The 15,840-nt window shown below is 50.7% G+C and overlaps 3 protein-coding genes across 9 annotated transcripts in view; 1 reads left to right on the plus strand and 2 right to left on the minus strand.

The window, feature by feature from the left end:
- Nucleotides 1–422: 422 nt before the first annotated feature.
- On the minus strand, nt 423–5,286 carry LOC130145718 (F-box only protein 6-like). Its single transcript, XM_056330969.1, has 5 exons — nt 4,438–5,286; nt 3,678–3,804; nt 2,261–2,356; nt 1,803–1,938; nt 423–1,112 (listed from the first exon to the last, which is right to left on the minus strand). The coding sequence occupies exons 1-5, from the start codon at nt 5,132–5,134 to the stop codon at nt 966–968; spliced, it is 1,203 nt and encodes a 400-aa protein (XP_056186944.1). The 5' UTR covers nt 5,135–5,286; the 3' UTR covers nt 423–965.
- Nucleotides 4,969–10,561, plus strand: FBXO2 (F-box protein 2). 2 transcript variants are annotated; one of them, XM_056330978.1, is made up of 6 exons: nt 4,969–5,040; nt 6,385–6,656; nt 7,738–7,864; nt 7,961–8,056; nt 8,433–8,568; nt 8,969–10,561. In XM_056330978.1, the coding sequence occupies exons 2-6, from the start codon at nt 6,407–6,409 to the stop codon at nt 9,101–9,103; spliced, it is 744 nt and encodes a 247-aa protein (XP_056186953.1). In that variant the 5' UTR covers nt 4,969–5,040; nt 6,385–6,406; the 3' UTR covers nt 9,104–10,561. The 2 variants fall into 2 exon arrangements, 1 of the variants encoding a protein (XP_056186953.1); XR_008820650.1 differs by lacking the exon at nt 4,969–5,040 and having other exon boundaries at nt 6,378–6,656; nt 8,433–8,867; nt 8,969–9,104.
- Nucleotides 6,519–15,840, minus strand: part of DISP3 (dispatched RND transporter family member 3) — a 162,258-nt gene continuing 152,936 nt past the window's right edge. For all 6 annotated transcript variants that reach the window (XM_056330957.1, XM_056330961.1, XM_056330956.1 and 3 more), the window contains one exon: nt 6,519–6,610. The gene's annotated coding sequence lies outside the window, so the exon portion shown is untranslated. The remainder of the gene's footprint in view (nt 6,611–15,840) is intronic.

The following is a 15,840-nucleotide window of genomic DNA, read 5'->3' on the forward strand; positions in this document are numbered from 1 at the left end:
AGAGCTTTCTCCCACAGGTGGCATTAATGAGGTGGGATTTGTCTGCCCAGCAAGGACGCGGGCCAAACGTCCTAGTGCGAACAGAGAACAGCCAAGGGAACTGTGGTTAATCCTGCACCTATCAAAGCAGATGGAAGGCCTCAGTAAAAAGTGCAAGAATACTCTCGACTGAGGTTGTGCGCTGCTTTAACAGTTTATATAGGGTTACACTGGTCAGTACAAACAAAGTACTCTGGTAGTGCGAAGGTAGTACGGAAAAGGCCCAGCCCAGTCAAAAGGCACTTAGGCTGTAAGGCAGCCGCCGTAAGGGATTTCTTACCTCCTCTTTAGCTGTTTATTCCAACAGCGATGGGCTGTAGTTGGACAGGGAAGGCACGTACCATTTTGATCATACACACTTACAGAAACAGTAAGGAACTAAGTACCAGCAACACAGCTTTTATGAAAAAGGATTGACAGTTTCCTTATACTATGAAAGGTCTGACATGAAAGATACATGTTTTTATACATAAACTGAAACAGGAAAATACCATACAAAACAAGTCTCTCTGTAGCAAAGCCCTTGACAGCATTAGTGATCCAAAGTGAAAAAATTTTAGCCTTATCTTTCTTAAGTTCCATAAACAGGAAAAGGTTTCTATTTAAGACTTACTGTTTGTCTGTAGTACAGGCAATATTAACTAGAAAAGACAGATGTCATATTTAATTGTCCTAGTCTTCCTCCTGTGGAAGGGCGCTAGTAATTGCAGTAACATCCATGGTACAGGAGGATGGAAGATGGAAGACAGAAATCTTCAAGGGGCTAGGCCTGCAGAAGTTCTGCTGTGAACAAGGAGAACTAGCTGCTTGTACGCGCGATCAACTGTGCAAGAAAAGCCAGGACCCACCCAGAGAGTACAGACAAATAAGTGCACCTGAGACCACCTGGTTACAGTCCTGAGGTAAAAAGGACTTAGATTTTGTCTTCATAACAATGTCAGGGGCCCAATGGTGATGCTGCTGTTTGTCACTCGGATCCCGTACCATCCTGCCCAGAACTGGGTGTCTTGGCCTCCGTGCTGAAACCAGATGTAACGTACTCCAGCTGGGTAATTCTGGAAGGTGTGAGAAATCTGGAGAGAAAGAAGAAAATTCCTGTTAATTTGCCTAAATAACCCAGCGCTGACCTAGAAGCTGGGACAACTGCAGTATGCGAGTCTTGGTCTTGGGAAAAGCTCATCCTAAGACAGCTTTCATTGGGAGTGCATCATACCCTTTTTGAGGGACAGGAAAAAAGCTGCTCTTCTGCCCTGAAATCCTCTCCACGTCAAATGCAACATGAAGCACGATTCTTAGGTATGTTTGTCATGTAAGCAGCAGTGTAATGGGGAAGCTACAGCCAATCAAACCAGTTAAACATGTTTAGCAGTTTAAGAAAAGTAATGTCTGCAGTACTTTATATCCATACAGTAGTTTTAAAATAAAGCTTTTTGATCCAACAGAAACAAGAACTGTGCTCTTGGAACTTAAGTTATTTGGACAAAAACTTAAGTGAAAAACAGAAACAAAGAGACCGAGTTAAAACAACACGGAAGCCCAGGGGATGATCTTTAGAAAATCCTGGGTGCCTACAAAGCAGACCTTGCTCTTTCAAAGCACTGCTTCAGCACTGTCAACAGCAAGGACTTAACTTCTGTATTGAGCAGAGGAAGCTGAAGAGCAGAGGAAGAAGGTCCACTTGGGACTTCTGGCCAAGTAAGACTTGCAAGATTCCGGTGTCACAATACTGATGTAAAGCTGCTGCCCACAGGGCTGCCGCTTACCTCTCTCCATGCTGCATCATTCCACTGCTCTATAACCACTGGCTCAGGGCGGAACTCCTCAAGGACAATGTAGTCTTCAGAGAGCAGCCTCACTGTAAGCTCATAGCGACACCCGCAGTCAAATCTGGCAGCATACCTAGAGGCAGGGGATAATCAAGAAGCAGGGCTGTATATACCGTGTTTGGTTTTCTTTAGTGTTCAAAACCAGTCTCCACGGAGATCCCCATCTGCAGAGGAAAAGGCCTGTCATCTGCACAGCTATGAAGAAGTTGTGGAACTCCAGCTATCCTGCTCTGCTACCTCCTTATAGCCCTTTGCATAACCCTGGATTTATCTTATGCTTTACTTGAGAGCTACAGCTCCCAAAGGGTATAGAACTGATTTTACAGCATGAAAACCTTCAGACGCCTAGCTTTAAGTCAGTGCCAGAAACTCTAGTTTTCAGTGCATGTACTTACCAGTCCTTGACTACAATTTCAGGCCGTTTCTCATCCATCAACTGATTCCAGTATCCTTCTTTCTGCAGGGTAATGAGTTGAGATTTGAAGCATGGCCTGCAACAGCAATAAAAATATTCACAACTTCAGAAAACACATCTCTTCCCTCTCAATGTCCATACTTTCCCTGACAGCTTTACTCGCACCAAAAGCCACCCAGACCGTGAAGGCCTGTGAGGCTGATATGGCTGAAGCGTGCCTTTTTCCAGAGCCAGAACAAGACAAGGAAGCAAAAGGAGTAGCTTCACCCCCAGACGAAAGGAATAGTTACCTACAAACTGGATTAAGAGGGGTCCTTGTGCTTGCATAGCATATATTGGCAACAGGAAACTACTGCTTAATGGATGTAAAAAGCAGCTAATCCTCCTCTGTTGACAGCTTTTATTGCAGCTGTTAGCATGACAACCCCACCTAAACTCTCAGAGGTTACAGAGCTTTGACTTTGTCAGGTAAGTGCAGCTGATTAGCTTGCCAAACCTTAACCTTTGCCCACCCCCTTTGGGTAGGCAAGAAGCAGGATCCCACGTGGATTATAACGACTATAAAAGTTACATGCAATTCCTGGCAGGGGCAGAGAATTCTAGAGCAGTTTGGGTGGGAAGGGACCGCACAGAGCACCCAGCTGCAGCCCCTGCCGTGGGCAGGGACCCCTCCCCCCAGCCCCGGCTGCTCCCAGCCCCGTCCAGCCTGGCCTTGGGCACTGCCAGGGCTGGGGCACCCACAGCTGCTCTGGGCAGCCTGTGCCGGCGCCGCCCTCACCGGGAGCAGTTTCTTCCCAAGATCTAATCTCAATCTCCCCTCTTAGTTTAAAACCATCACCCCTTGTCCTATTGCTACAGGCCCTACTAAAAAGTCTGTCCCCATCTTTCTTATAAGCCCCCTTTTAAGTATTCAAACTTAGCACATGCTGTGGTTAAGTCTCTCAGCAGCCCACCCGTCTCTTTAGACTAACTAGGATAAAAGTTTGTTTAGCCTGGAGAAAAGGAGGCTCCGGGGAGACTGCTCTCTACAACTGCCTGACAGGAGGGTGTGGACAGGGGGGGTCGGACTTTTCTCCCAACTAACAAGGACAGGACAAGAGGAAATGGCCTCAAGTTGCACCAGGGGAGGGTTACATTGGATATTAGGAAAAATTTCTTCACCAAAAAAACATGTAGATGTGGCACTTTGGGACATGGTTTAGTGGTGGACGTGGCAGTGCTGGTTTAACGGATGAGTGGACGATGATTTTAAAGATCTTTTTCAACCTAAATGATTCTATAATTCCAAAAGGTTAATTAAGCTCCTTCCTTTTCTGACCTGGCGCAAGCCTTCTAATCATAGTGCCTTTGCAGACAGGAGGAAGCAGCTCTCCCAGCTCCTGGAATCCAGCTCTTACCCATATGAAGTGACAAAGTATTTGTGTACTTTGGAGCCTGGCATCTCTTTTCCATGAGGTCCAGGCAGATGCTCAATCTTCCATTTATCTCCTTCATTCTTGTCAAGTTTCCAGTGCTGAAAGTTCTCTAAAAGCACAGACAGTAAAGGTGAGCAGTAGGACCTCACTGCAGTTTCTAGTAGTATCTCTGCTTTTGTCAAAGAATTGGCTACAGAAGAATACTAGGAACCTACTCTGATGAGTTTTCAGACACATTCTGTTTTTCTTAAAGCTGAAAGTGACTCCTGTCTTCATGCTGCCATTACTCTTAACGTGGCTGTCAGCAGCTAGGACAATAGACGGCAGCTTGCTGACCACATCAAAAACTCATAATCAGTAATAAAGCAGAATTACTGTAGCCATGCTAGTCAAGTCTTTGACAACAAGAATCCCCCAGCTGCCCAGTGTTTAATCCCAAGACCTGATAGTTTTATCACCATATTGTACTTGCTGTGCAAATTAACCGTCACCGTCTGCTTGAGCTGGGGCCTTCGTGACTCCAGATTTTTCTGGTCCCAGCCATAGATACGTATTTACCAACACTTCACGCCCCCCACGGCAGTTCTGCCGCAGATGTTCACTCGTGGGTCAGCCCCAGCGGAGATCCCTCAGCAGCGGGACAGTCGTATGACACCAGCGGTACGTGAGTAATGCAGGAGACCAGCTCATTCTGTCTGTTGGGAAACTCTCTTCGCCCTCTACAATAAATAATTAAACAAACCTTCAGCACAGGGGTTTTTGATTAAGTTCCTCTTCAAGCTGCAGAGAATATAGAAGATCTTCCAGTCGGAGATGCTTCTGTCCAGATTCTGAAGGTAGAAGCCCTCGCGCTGGCACTTGCGCTTCCACAGGGTGGTCAGGTCCACCACGGCCCGCCACTGCGCGCAGACCAGCCTGCAGGTGCGGAGCAGGTCCCGGGCCGGCAGCAGCGACAGCAGCTCCACCAGCACGTCCTCGGGCAGGTCGCAGATGGTCGTCATGGCCCCGACAGCCGCCGCGCCGGGGACCCCGGGGCACCGACGGTTGCGGGAGACAAGCAGCGTTTGCGCGAGGGACCGCGGGACCGCGCACCGCCCCCCGCCGGGACGGGGCCGTGCCCCCCCCGCCCCCCGCCCCACCTGGGCTCGGCCCGCGGCGGACTCCGGACACGGATGTGAGCGGCGGCCCTTCCGCAGCGGGCGGGGCGGGGCCGCGCAGGAGGCGGGGCGGGGTCGCGCAGGAGGCGGGGCGGGGCCAGGGGCGGGGCCTTCCCCCCCCCGCCCCCGCCGGCCCTGCCCTTTATCAGCGGGGCCCGGCCCAGCCGTCACCGACATCAGCGCCCGAGGTAAGCGCGGCCCGGGGGCTCCCTGCGGCGGGGCGGGGGGCAGGGGGGAGCGTCGGTAGGGACGGGGGCTGCCCTGGTGGCGGGGCCGTGCCATGGAGGGCGGGAAGGCCCTAGCCGGGGTGGTCGCCCTGCCGTGCCGTGCGCGGAGCGGGACCTGTGAAAGCCCCGCAGCAGGCGGAACCAGCAGCGTGGGTCGCGCCCGTGTTTTTTCTAAAATCGCATTTTATCCTTCGGGACTGTGGCTGAGGGTTGGAAAGGAGGGGGGTGGGGGGGGGGGGTGGGGGTGCTGCCCCCATAAAGCCAGGGATGCTAAGTGACAGCTGCCTCCCGCTGCCTGCGCGGACCGGGAATGCCCAGGTGCCGTTAGGGCAGTGACTCCCTATTTCGTCCCTCCCCGCCAGATCTGGCGCTGCCTGTGTCACCCGGTGGCGTGTCAGGCTCCCTCCTGCTCTGTTCCTAGCGCTCTCCGGGGCTTAACGAGCCCTGGGGCGTTGGGCTGCATCTCCGCATTCGCTGCGGTCTCAGCAGCTTCCCCGCATCAGGCCTCAGCCGAGATAAGAGCCATGTCACAGTGCATCACCCCAGGCTGGTGGCGACACGAATCTGCACACTCATCTGCCCTTGCTCCTGCGGCACCTGGCGCTGGACTCGAGCAGCAGAGAGCTGTCGGAAGGGCAGAACTGGCCCATGAAGCTAAAGCTCACACCTCTGACTTAATTGCTCAGGTTATAAGACCATAGGAAAAGGAATACTGGAAACTATCATCTGAGCTATCTTCAGTTTTGCTCAGACCTGGACTTTATACAGGCTTATGGTAAGGGGATTAAGTGCCGGCCCCGTGAGGCCGTGCCTTTCAGACGGGGAACAAACTGCTGCAAATGTGGTTGGCAAGGTGCTCCCCACTGATAGTCAGGTACTGCTCTGCAGCGTTTGTATCAGTGACGCTCTTAAAGGCCGAACAGGCACCCAGATGCCTCCCTCTGCAGAGGAAGCAGATTTTTGCAACAGCAGAGATTTCTGGAAGGGCTGATTCCAGTCTGGGAAACTGACAAACCATCCGCAATTGCAGATGTCAGCTACCTGCATTTTGTGGATGGATTTAACTAAGGGCTTCCCCTAAAACATAAAATATTAGTCTGCCTATGTGCTTCAGGGTATTAACTTAATAGAGGTCAGGAGATCTTGAGGTTAGGAAGCTATCCATGCCCCCCAAACCATGCTCTAGGGTAACATGCTTATTTTCCCTTTCTTAGACTGCATCAGTGTTCGACATCACTGAGGGTGGGGGACCCCATGTCTGAAGGACCACTGTCACCATTCCTTTCCCCCTTCTTTCTCACAAAGCTCTACCCAGCCTGGCCCAAGGATGGAGTCCCTCCCTGAAGCAGTCCTGATCAGAATTCTGGCTTCCATACCTGCGGTGGATTTGGTGCTGGTGTGCCGCCTGGTCTGCTGCCAGTGGAAGAACCTGGTCGATGGAGCTGCACTTTGGATTCTGAAGTGTCAGCAGGAAGGCCTCACTGGAGCAGAGTCACAGGAGGATGCAGAGAACTGGCAAAACTTCTACTTCCTGAGTAAGAAGAGGAAGAATCTCATCAAGAACCCTTGTGGTGAAGGTGAGAGACAAACATAAAAGCCCCAAGATTTCATAGAGATCAGTCACTGGAAATTGGGCATCTCCAGTCCTTGAAAAGAGATCTTAGTTGCTATCAGGTTGCAGCATTTTCTTCTTGCCCAAGAGTCAAATCACTTATTGCATGCAGTCAAATCATCTAATGGGCATGAAGGCCTTTGATAATCAGCCTTTGCAAAGGGCTTTACTTGACATCAACTTTATATAAGCCCCTGCAGGCATCCAAATCCCATTTGAGAACTAAAATGTCCTTTGCAGAACCCCTGTCCCACACAGTAATGATAGTGGCATCTGCATTTCTAGACTGCTTCTTGCCAAACCATGACAGGAAAGATCAAGCCTTTCCCCAACTCAGGAGCTGGTCTGCCTTTAGCTGACCGGACACTTGACGCTTCCTTCCTTGACACAGCTCAGGCAAATCTTGTTTTACCTTCCTTGCTACAGCCCGTGTCAGAGCTGTGCACATATCTATCCCATTTGCCATTTTTCTGATAACCTATGAACTTTGCTTGGCAGTAAGCGGCAGTGGCCAAGCCTCACAACCCAAGCGACAACAAATACATTTCACACATCATAGACCAAAGCAATATCAATGCTGCTTCTCCATTTTGTTTACAGATTTTTTTTCTGTAAGCTTTTCCAACATCTGGGTTCCCTCTGGCTACAACTAGAAAAGCCCAGTGTTTAAGGCCACACTACTGCTAGAAACATCACTTAGCAATTTAGAAAATTTAGAAATAAAGCAATTGGCATCTCTCTGCAGGCTATTTCTACCTATGCTGACACACAGTTCAGAATACCTCAATAATTTCACTGGAGTACTTAAAGCCACGTGTACATAGCCGTTTTGGTGGGGCATGTTAGATTTGTTGGTATTAAGCTCAGCCAGACTAAAGGTTTTTGCCTCACCTCTACTTAAACATCTCCATAGCCTACATACAACACTGGTGCTGCATCTAACCGCGTGCCTTTCCCAGGCCAGAGCAAGGGTCCAGTGGGAGATGGTCAGGTTCCCCTGGCCCACAGAAACAAAGACTCATCTGACTCTTTTCTGCCATCTGCAGAAGACCTGCAGCACTGGGGAGAGGTAGAGAATGGAGGCGATGGCTGGAAAATTGAAGAGCTCCCTGGGGACTTTGGAAAAGAATTCCCTAGTGAAGAAGTCCATAAATACTTTGTTACATCTTATGAGTAAGGCTGCTTTCTTCTCTTATCCAGGGAAGGGGACATTTTTGGTTCCCCCAGTCCCAGAGAGACTGTGATACCAATTAACATCTTGTGTTTCAGGTGGTGTCGAAAGGCGCAGGTCATCGACCTTAAGGCTGAGGGCTACTGGGAAGAGCTGATGGATACAACCCAGCCTAAAGTTGTGGTAAAAGACTGGTAAGTAGCAAGGATGCCTCAGAAGCCCGGCAGAGAGTCAAGAAGGAGAAGGGAGGGCATATACCTGCACTGGGCCTTAAAACCTCAGCTGCCAGAATCCCCCAGGTGTGGGACAGGGCACGATCTCGGCTTACAGCACCCGCAGGCAGCTCCCACGACTTCAGACTGTTGGTGCGTGTGGCCTCTGAAGAGCAGGTTCCTGCTGTGGACGAGGGGAGGTGGTGGGCTGGGGTAAGAACCATTACAGATCTCCACATCAAACCAAGGCTGCAGGAACCTGATGAGACTGGTAGAGCCTGCGTTCAGCAAGATGCAGCTGCATGCTCTGTCTGCAGAGATCATGCAGGTGAGGCTAGCAGCTTGGGTCTCCTTGCAGGTACGCGGGACGCAGTGATGCTGGCTGCCTCTATGAGCTCTGTGTGAAGCTGCTCTCGGAGAATGAGGATGTTCTGGCAGAGTACAAAAGTGAGACCATTTCCATCCCACAGGACAACGATGCCAACTGGACTGAGGTGAGTTACACCTGTGAGCTCAGCAGGTGACACCCAGCCTGCATGAATCAGGAATATTTTCAAGCAGAGAGAAGCAGGAGAGTTCAGGAGGAGAAGGTTCTGTGGAGCCAGGTGATTGAACAGAGATTCTAATGGGAGGCTACCTTACGTAAAACTTGGAAACTTGATGAGCCACCACTGCAGGTGTAAAATGAAGGAGATGCCCAGCTGGGAGAGGTTCAGTGGCCTCTGAACAACAATGGGATCAAAGCTCCTCCCAGTAACTCCCACTGCAAATGTCCTCATTGTTACCCAGCCTGGTAGGTATGACTGGGGCAGGTGGGGTTGAAGGCTCTGTGCTGAAGGGTAGGTTCATGGTGTTTGACGCTTACCAACAACCATTTTGTCTCTCATCCCAAAGATCTCTCACACCTTTTCCAACTATGGGCCTGGGGTCCGCTTTGTCCGCTTTGAACACGGCGGCCAGGACACGCTGTTCTGGAAGGGATGGTATGGCGTACGTGTTACCAACAGCAGCGTGACTGTGGAGCCATAGCCGTGCTGAACTGAGGCCTGCATGCTGGAGCTGACTTCCCTCAGGGCATCTCACGGCCTTTGGACGGTTTCTGCATGGTGCTGCTTCCAGGCTGCAGAGCACACAACCTTTCTGCGTATGAATGTGCGTGCAAGGTGCCAGGGGCCACCACCCATCTTTCCTCAAGAGGACTATGCAAAGAATGTGAATAGATTGGTGAATGTACCACACGACTCAGCCTCACCATTTGCACTGATGTTCTCCGTTAGACATGAAATCACCTAAAAATCCTGCAGACTTGACTCCTCTCCTAAGCCGCTAACCCCTAGTACCCAGCCTGAGCTAGACACCCATCCTGCCTGCTTCCAAGAGTTGGGCATCCCTTAACCTTAAAGGGTAGTTTGGGCATATTTTCTGAAAGTCGGGGGGAGCTGGGGGAGCAAAGAAGCATAGACCTTGTGCCTGAGAACATACCAGGGAAACCCAGAGCCCTGTCACATCTGTCACCAACCGCTTCCTAGACCTGCAGCGAGAACCTTAGCTTCTCCCATTTATAAAGAGATGTCTATTGCTTGCCATACAGGAGCTGTAGCTTGGCTGCCAAGTGCTCTTAGTTTCATTTTTAGTGATAATGCAAAGCACTAGGGATTGGATCCCTTTCTCTTACACTGTTCCCAGCATCCATTTATCAAGGAAAGTGGTGAGAACTGAAACCTCTCTGATGTCCAACCATGGGGCTTCACTTGGTTCTCTCAGACAGATGGCAACTGAGAGTAATTGCTGGGAGAGAGATGACAAAGACTTAGGGAAAAGGGTTAGAAGCAAACTGGGGAGGGGGTCCAGGAACAGGCAAAACTGACCTTACCTACCCCTTCCTGCCCTCTGCATGCTTCATCTAATAAGCACCCTGGTCACCCAGTATGACTCTTTGCAGGCAGGAGATATTCTTCACAGAGAAAGCTGTTGCTAGCCCCACTTGATCTCAGTTCTTCCTGCCTGCTAACAGGGCCTGCACTCCATATGCTTGCTGACAAGACAGCACTTCATACAGGCTCCCACTAGTGCCTCTTGATATCACTCAGGGCTGTGAGCCACCGTCCTTAACAAAGACACCCAAGCTTCCCCTGAGCCAAGCCTGTCCCTGCTAGTTTGTCTTCTCAGAAGAGCATCCTCTTAACAAAGCAAAGCTGGAGTTGCCTGGAGTGATAGGCACTTCCATTTTTGTGTCTAGCTTCCCTTCCTAGGCTGCCAGCACATACATACCTGAATGCCACTTTGCGTCAAAGTGCACCGTTACAAGTGCAGTGTACTACTATCACCTGTAGCCAAAGGAGAGAGCTGAGCTAGTCACTTGTGCACACTCTGCTACATTGGGCTTTCTGTGCCGTGGCACCTGGATGCCTAGGGCACACTGGCTTTCCAAACTACAGCTGTACCAAGCCAGAATGCAGGCAAACGTAATAAAGTGACATAATTGTGTGTGGATCTTCCCTTGTGTGCTGGGTATGCGTGTCCTGTGCTTCAGCCTGCTTCTTCTGTTCAGTTATGTGGAATGATGTCAGCCAGTCCTATCCAAAAACTAATTATTGTGCAATACCATGAGTCTCCCAGAAAGAGGTACGTGTTCTGTTCCCCAGCCCAGCAGCCTGAACCTGTCAGAAGCACCTAAAGGGCAATGGGATTGCAGAGCAGCAGCACAGCTGCACTTACACATAGTGAGAATTCACACAAGGCACAGAGGAGGTCCAGGAAGGCTCCTACACAGCCCAGCCCTGACAGATGCCCTCCAGGTCATCTGTAACTGTAGCTCTACTGTGAGTTCAGCCTTGGTTCTGACCCAAAAGAGACCAGAACAACTTCCCCTCCGTTAACGCTGCATACACTGTCACACAATGCTGCTTTATTCACCACTGCCTTTAGTGCAGCTGACAAAATCGCTAGTTAGTATTCACCTCGCTGCAAATTCTCTGCCCCATGGAAGGACCAAGGCCTCCATCTGTCCCTAAGGAATCAGTGCAGCAAGGGGAGCAATATTCCACATCTTGACACGATAGTTAAACCAAACCTTTCCTAAGCCACCATCACACATCCAGGATAAACTGCAGGATTAAGCCTTCAGGCATTGTGTCCCTTGCAAATACAAGGCAGGGCCATGGTCCCCACTTCAGGATTATCCAGGCTGAACTACCAGGCACACACAGGCTCCCCGGCAGCAGTACAGTGAATGCAGCTGCACAGGGGCGCTCCCCCCACCCTTGCGCCAGCAGGCCTGATGTCACCTTGGCTCCTGACCGTCCCACTTGCCTCCAAGAAGTGCTTTCCAAGACACTTGGTGCCTTGCAGCTTCACTGTGGCAAACAGCTACCTCTGCTCCACAGAGCTTCTTGCAAGAGCTGCTGCTGACCTCAGGGGAGCGATTACCCCTTGCGCTCAGCCACATCAGCGCTGGAGTCTCAGAGCGAGTGCCTGGGTACTTGGCAGGGGAGCTGGGGGGGGGGAGATCTTGCTCACATTATAAAAATAGTGTTCCAAATGCCTTTTGAATTTTGATCAAATACCAGAAGTCTGAACACACTGAAATCTGCACTACACATACATCCAATTCCAAGACAATTCAACTCATCTGTCAGAGACAAACAGAGCACAGGAGGTTAACAGGCTCTCACATGTTACAGACTTCATGGAAACAGATGATGCAATTTCATAGGATTACAGAAAGTCAGTGCCACTGTGACAAACGGGTTTAGATGTATTACAGCCCATCAGCGGCTGGGAGCTTTACCACATGCAGCTTCAACGGGACCTCCTTCTGCTTTCTGTTGTGCCAATACCAGCAAGCAGCTCTATGACATCACACAGTAGTTTTTGGGAACATTGATGACCCATGCAGACGTGTACTGTACAGACAGAATGAGTTCTGTCCCCAGGTAAGTTATAACTGATATTCTCATCACCCACACTCAGCATTTAGAAATCTGAACATTAAACCACAAAAATTTAGTGTTGCTGGAGCATTCACGCTGGAGAAAAAAAAAAAAAACAAAACCAAAGCCACACAAAAGGGTCTCCTCCCAGTCCTGAACATGGCAAGAATAGCTGTAGAAAGGGCTCCTAATTTCCTTCACACACCCCAAACCCGCCGTGCACCACAGCCATCTCGCGGACAGACCACTGCTGAACTTAGTAGTGAGCTACACTGAATGAAGAATGGAAATGTCCTCTGAAACACCCCACGCTGGAACAAAACAGCTGGATGAGAAGAATTAGAGAGAGAGTTTAAGATGTGAACTACTCACTCTGGACCAAGAAACCAACATAAACACATCTCTCAGCCTGGCTGCTTTAATACTTGGAGGCACTCAGAGAAGCCCTAGAGAGAGCAGTTCGCTCAGCCCTTTCCTGCTCTTAGCGGCTGGCATCTGATGTCCTGGGTAGCCAACTGCATTCTGGTGGCTGCGGTTGCACAAGATCTCACTGCAGTTTTCTTTTCCACAAAGCCCACCACAGCTAGTCCTGGCTATAAATGCCATTATACTTAAAAGGTTGGTTGGGTTGTTTTGTATTTGGTTGGGGTTTTTTTGTTTGTTTGTTTGTTTGTTTTTTTTCATAATAGCTTCTACAGCAAGTCTCTTGCAGAGGAACAGAACAGAGCAAAATGGGGCCCCAGCAAGGAAGAACTAGCATACATCTCATGTCACATCTAATTGAATTTTTCTATATGAAGCATCAATTATTACCCACCTAGGAGGTTTGTGGACAGATGGTGGAGTTTGCTCCCCCATCACGAACTTAAGACTGGGGATGGGAGGAATGGGGGATTGAAGGGGGGGAAATAATCTATCTGACAATTCCCTGTTGCTTCTAGCCCAGCTGTTCTAGCCAGTTGTAAAAGGGAGGATAGTTCAGGTGACTGATTCCCCCTAAACTAAACAGCTTGTAGAGGCTGGAAATGGCACTGCCTGAGAGCCAGGGTAGCTGGGCATCAGCCACACCTGCAGCAGAGGGTACCTACAGCTGAGATGAGCATGGTTACAAATGGCATGGAAAGCCAGTGACTTATCCTTGCATTTGGGCACACAAGCCTGTCGGGAGTAGAAAACTTCCAAAGAACTGGAAGAAACATCCCTGAGGCACACACCTCTCTTTGCAGTTCAGACAGAGCCATTCCCATGCCTCCTTCATTGCTGCCCCTCCATACAGATATCTCAGGGAAAATCAAAGTCCGCAGGCGGGCAGCGCTGGCAGGGAGCTAACCTGATTGCCTGCTTCTTCATCTAGTTGGCTCCTCCTGATGTCCTTGGGGCAGTGCCTGCCCTGTCCTCACCTCCCTACACAAAAAAAGGGGGGGAAAGGGCCTAAAGATGCTTTCCTACCGGGAAGCCACTTAGGAGGCAGGGAGCACAGAGAGGACCGCTGCAGGAGCTCCACCGGGAAGTGTCACGGCAGCCGGTACACGCAGCTCCTGGCCGAGGGCTGCCCGACGTGCCCCCTGCTGCAGTACGAGCCTGCTCCGGGAGCCCGCAGCCACACACGGGAGTCGCAGGCGTGACCCCCAGCGCTGCACCAGCGGGCCTGTCCCTGACCACGGCAAGTCCAGCAGCCCCCCAGCAAGGCAAGAGTCCCAGCTATGTTACACATGCCCCTGGCTAACGTCCCCTGCATGCACTTAGAGCAACTCATCCGGAGCTGCCATCTGTGCAGACCCATTAACCACAGCGCACTCAGTGCTCCCAGGAAGGCAGAGGAGCAAGAGTGCTCACTGGACTGACGGCTCGTGGGGGGAACACATCTAACTGCAGCAGGAACGGGAGCTCAGCACTAACCAGGGAGGGGAGCAAGCCTCGGCAGCGAGATGCCTCCTGCTGAGCGTGTTGCAGATGTAGGAACCGCGTTCAGAAGGACCAGGGGAAAGGGAATGTGCTGGGAACTGCTCTGATGCTCTGAGCCAGCTGCCTGGCAGGGGGACGGGGTAGCAGGGGAGCCTGGTTAGCAGGATGGGTTGTACGAGCGCTCACAGATAAAGTGCATTGAAATGCACAGGGGCAGACAAACCCACAGGCACGTGCAGGTGTCCACAGCTATGCGGAGCATTTCAGAAACCACCGATGTGGCCTTCCCGCGCCACCAGGACCAGGACGTCCTTGGACACTCACTGCCACAGGGACCTGGCATGGCCTCTTGCCTGGCATCAAACAAGACCTGCCTCTGGCTGGATCTGCCACGGACCCCAGGACGTTTCCTTTTGGCTTCCCACAGCGCTTGTCCACACGTGTGCTCAGGGTCGCTGCTGCATAAGGAGCTAGGAGGTGTGGGCTAAGAGCATCATGGCCCGCTGCCCTGCGGGAAGAGGCTCGTTTTCCTCAGCACAAAGCTGCTGCTCTGAGGAAGGGCAGGAGATGGAGGTAGAGAAAGGATGATAGCAGAGCTCTGCTACTTGCAATCTTTCCAAAAGGTCCCGAAGTCAAGCAGTGCCATTTCCAGCTCACCACACACCATGCAGCTCCTCTCGTTAACATTGACACATGAAGCATTGCAAAACGAAGCAGATAAAATCCTGATCTAGATATGAGTAATGACTTTGCATTTTTTTGTAAATTAAACTTAATCTTCTGTTGACTGTGCTATACAAGGAGAAATAATGAAACAGATTAAGATGAGATCTTGTTCACTCTTGCTGAACAAAAGCCAATTAATTGCCAGCAGGATTATTGTGAAGTCTTTCTCGTCTTAGAAATACAATCAGATAGAGTCTAGGTGCTGGTGGGAGAAGAGCCCTGCTTATTGGAGCAGTAACTCAGCCTGGACAGATGAACACAGTGCAAAGACTCAGTTAACCACATGGAGGCTCCTACCTTGCTTTTTCCCTACTCTCTCTTGCCAATTTGCACACAGGAGAGAGATGCTTTGGAACCAGTACACACATGCACACCCCCAAACCACAAAACCCAGGCTTGCCTACTCTAAGTCCCCTTCTCCTGTCTTATGGCAGACCCCTCCCCACCTGTACATTGCTCCTGACGCAGAGTCATCTAACCTTTTTTCAAAGTTTTCTGGTTATGAAGGCTTTACCCCTTGCCAATCCTTTCTTACAGTCCTTCTCCATGCTGAGATGTTTTCTCTCTGTTATCCAAGCTAAATCTCCGCTGCAGTCTCTCTGCTGCTTGCCTGGTCCACAGCAGAGCCACCTTCTACCTGTCTGCCATAATGACAAGCAAAGGAGATCATTCCCACCTCTTCTCATCTGTCCTGTTCCTGACACAAAACAGACCTCTGGGGAAGAGCAGGGATTGTAGAAAGAGGATCCAATATCATTGCTCTTCCAGGAAAATGAGGGAAGGCTCGGCACAAGGGCTGACTACGGGATTTGATGAAAGACTTCAGCACTGTAAGGCACATCACTTGGGAGAAATTCCCGCACTGCTGGGTACACTCACCACCGTATGGCAGCCCCAAGCCACCACTAGCCTGTGGGACACAAGGAAAGATGCAACAGCTGTGGTGGCACTGAACGGGGGGGGGTGATGCACCACACAAACAGTTGGCATGAAGCAGCAAATCCTAATTCTGGCTGGGAGGCTTCAGGGTAGGAACAGAAACCAACAGCAGCATGCCTGGAGAAAGGGGAACAGCTGTGTTGGACTCACTGCTCCACCAGTAGCATGAAGCTAAAAGCTGCCTACCCTGACAGTTCACGACAGCCCCCTCTTTTCTGACAGTACCGAGAGCTCCACACATCCCACCAGGGAAGGAATCTGTAA

Source organism: Falco biarmicus, chromosome 3 (assembly GCF_023638135.1).
Source record: "Falco biarmicus isolate bFalBia1 chromosome 3, bFalBia1.pri, whole genome shotgun sequence".
Taxonomy (NCBI): Eukaryota; Metazoa; Chordata; class Aves; order Falconiformes; family Falconidae; genus Falco; species Falco biarmicus.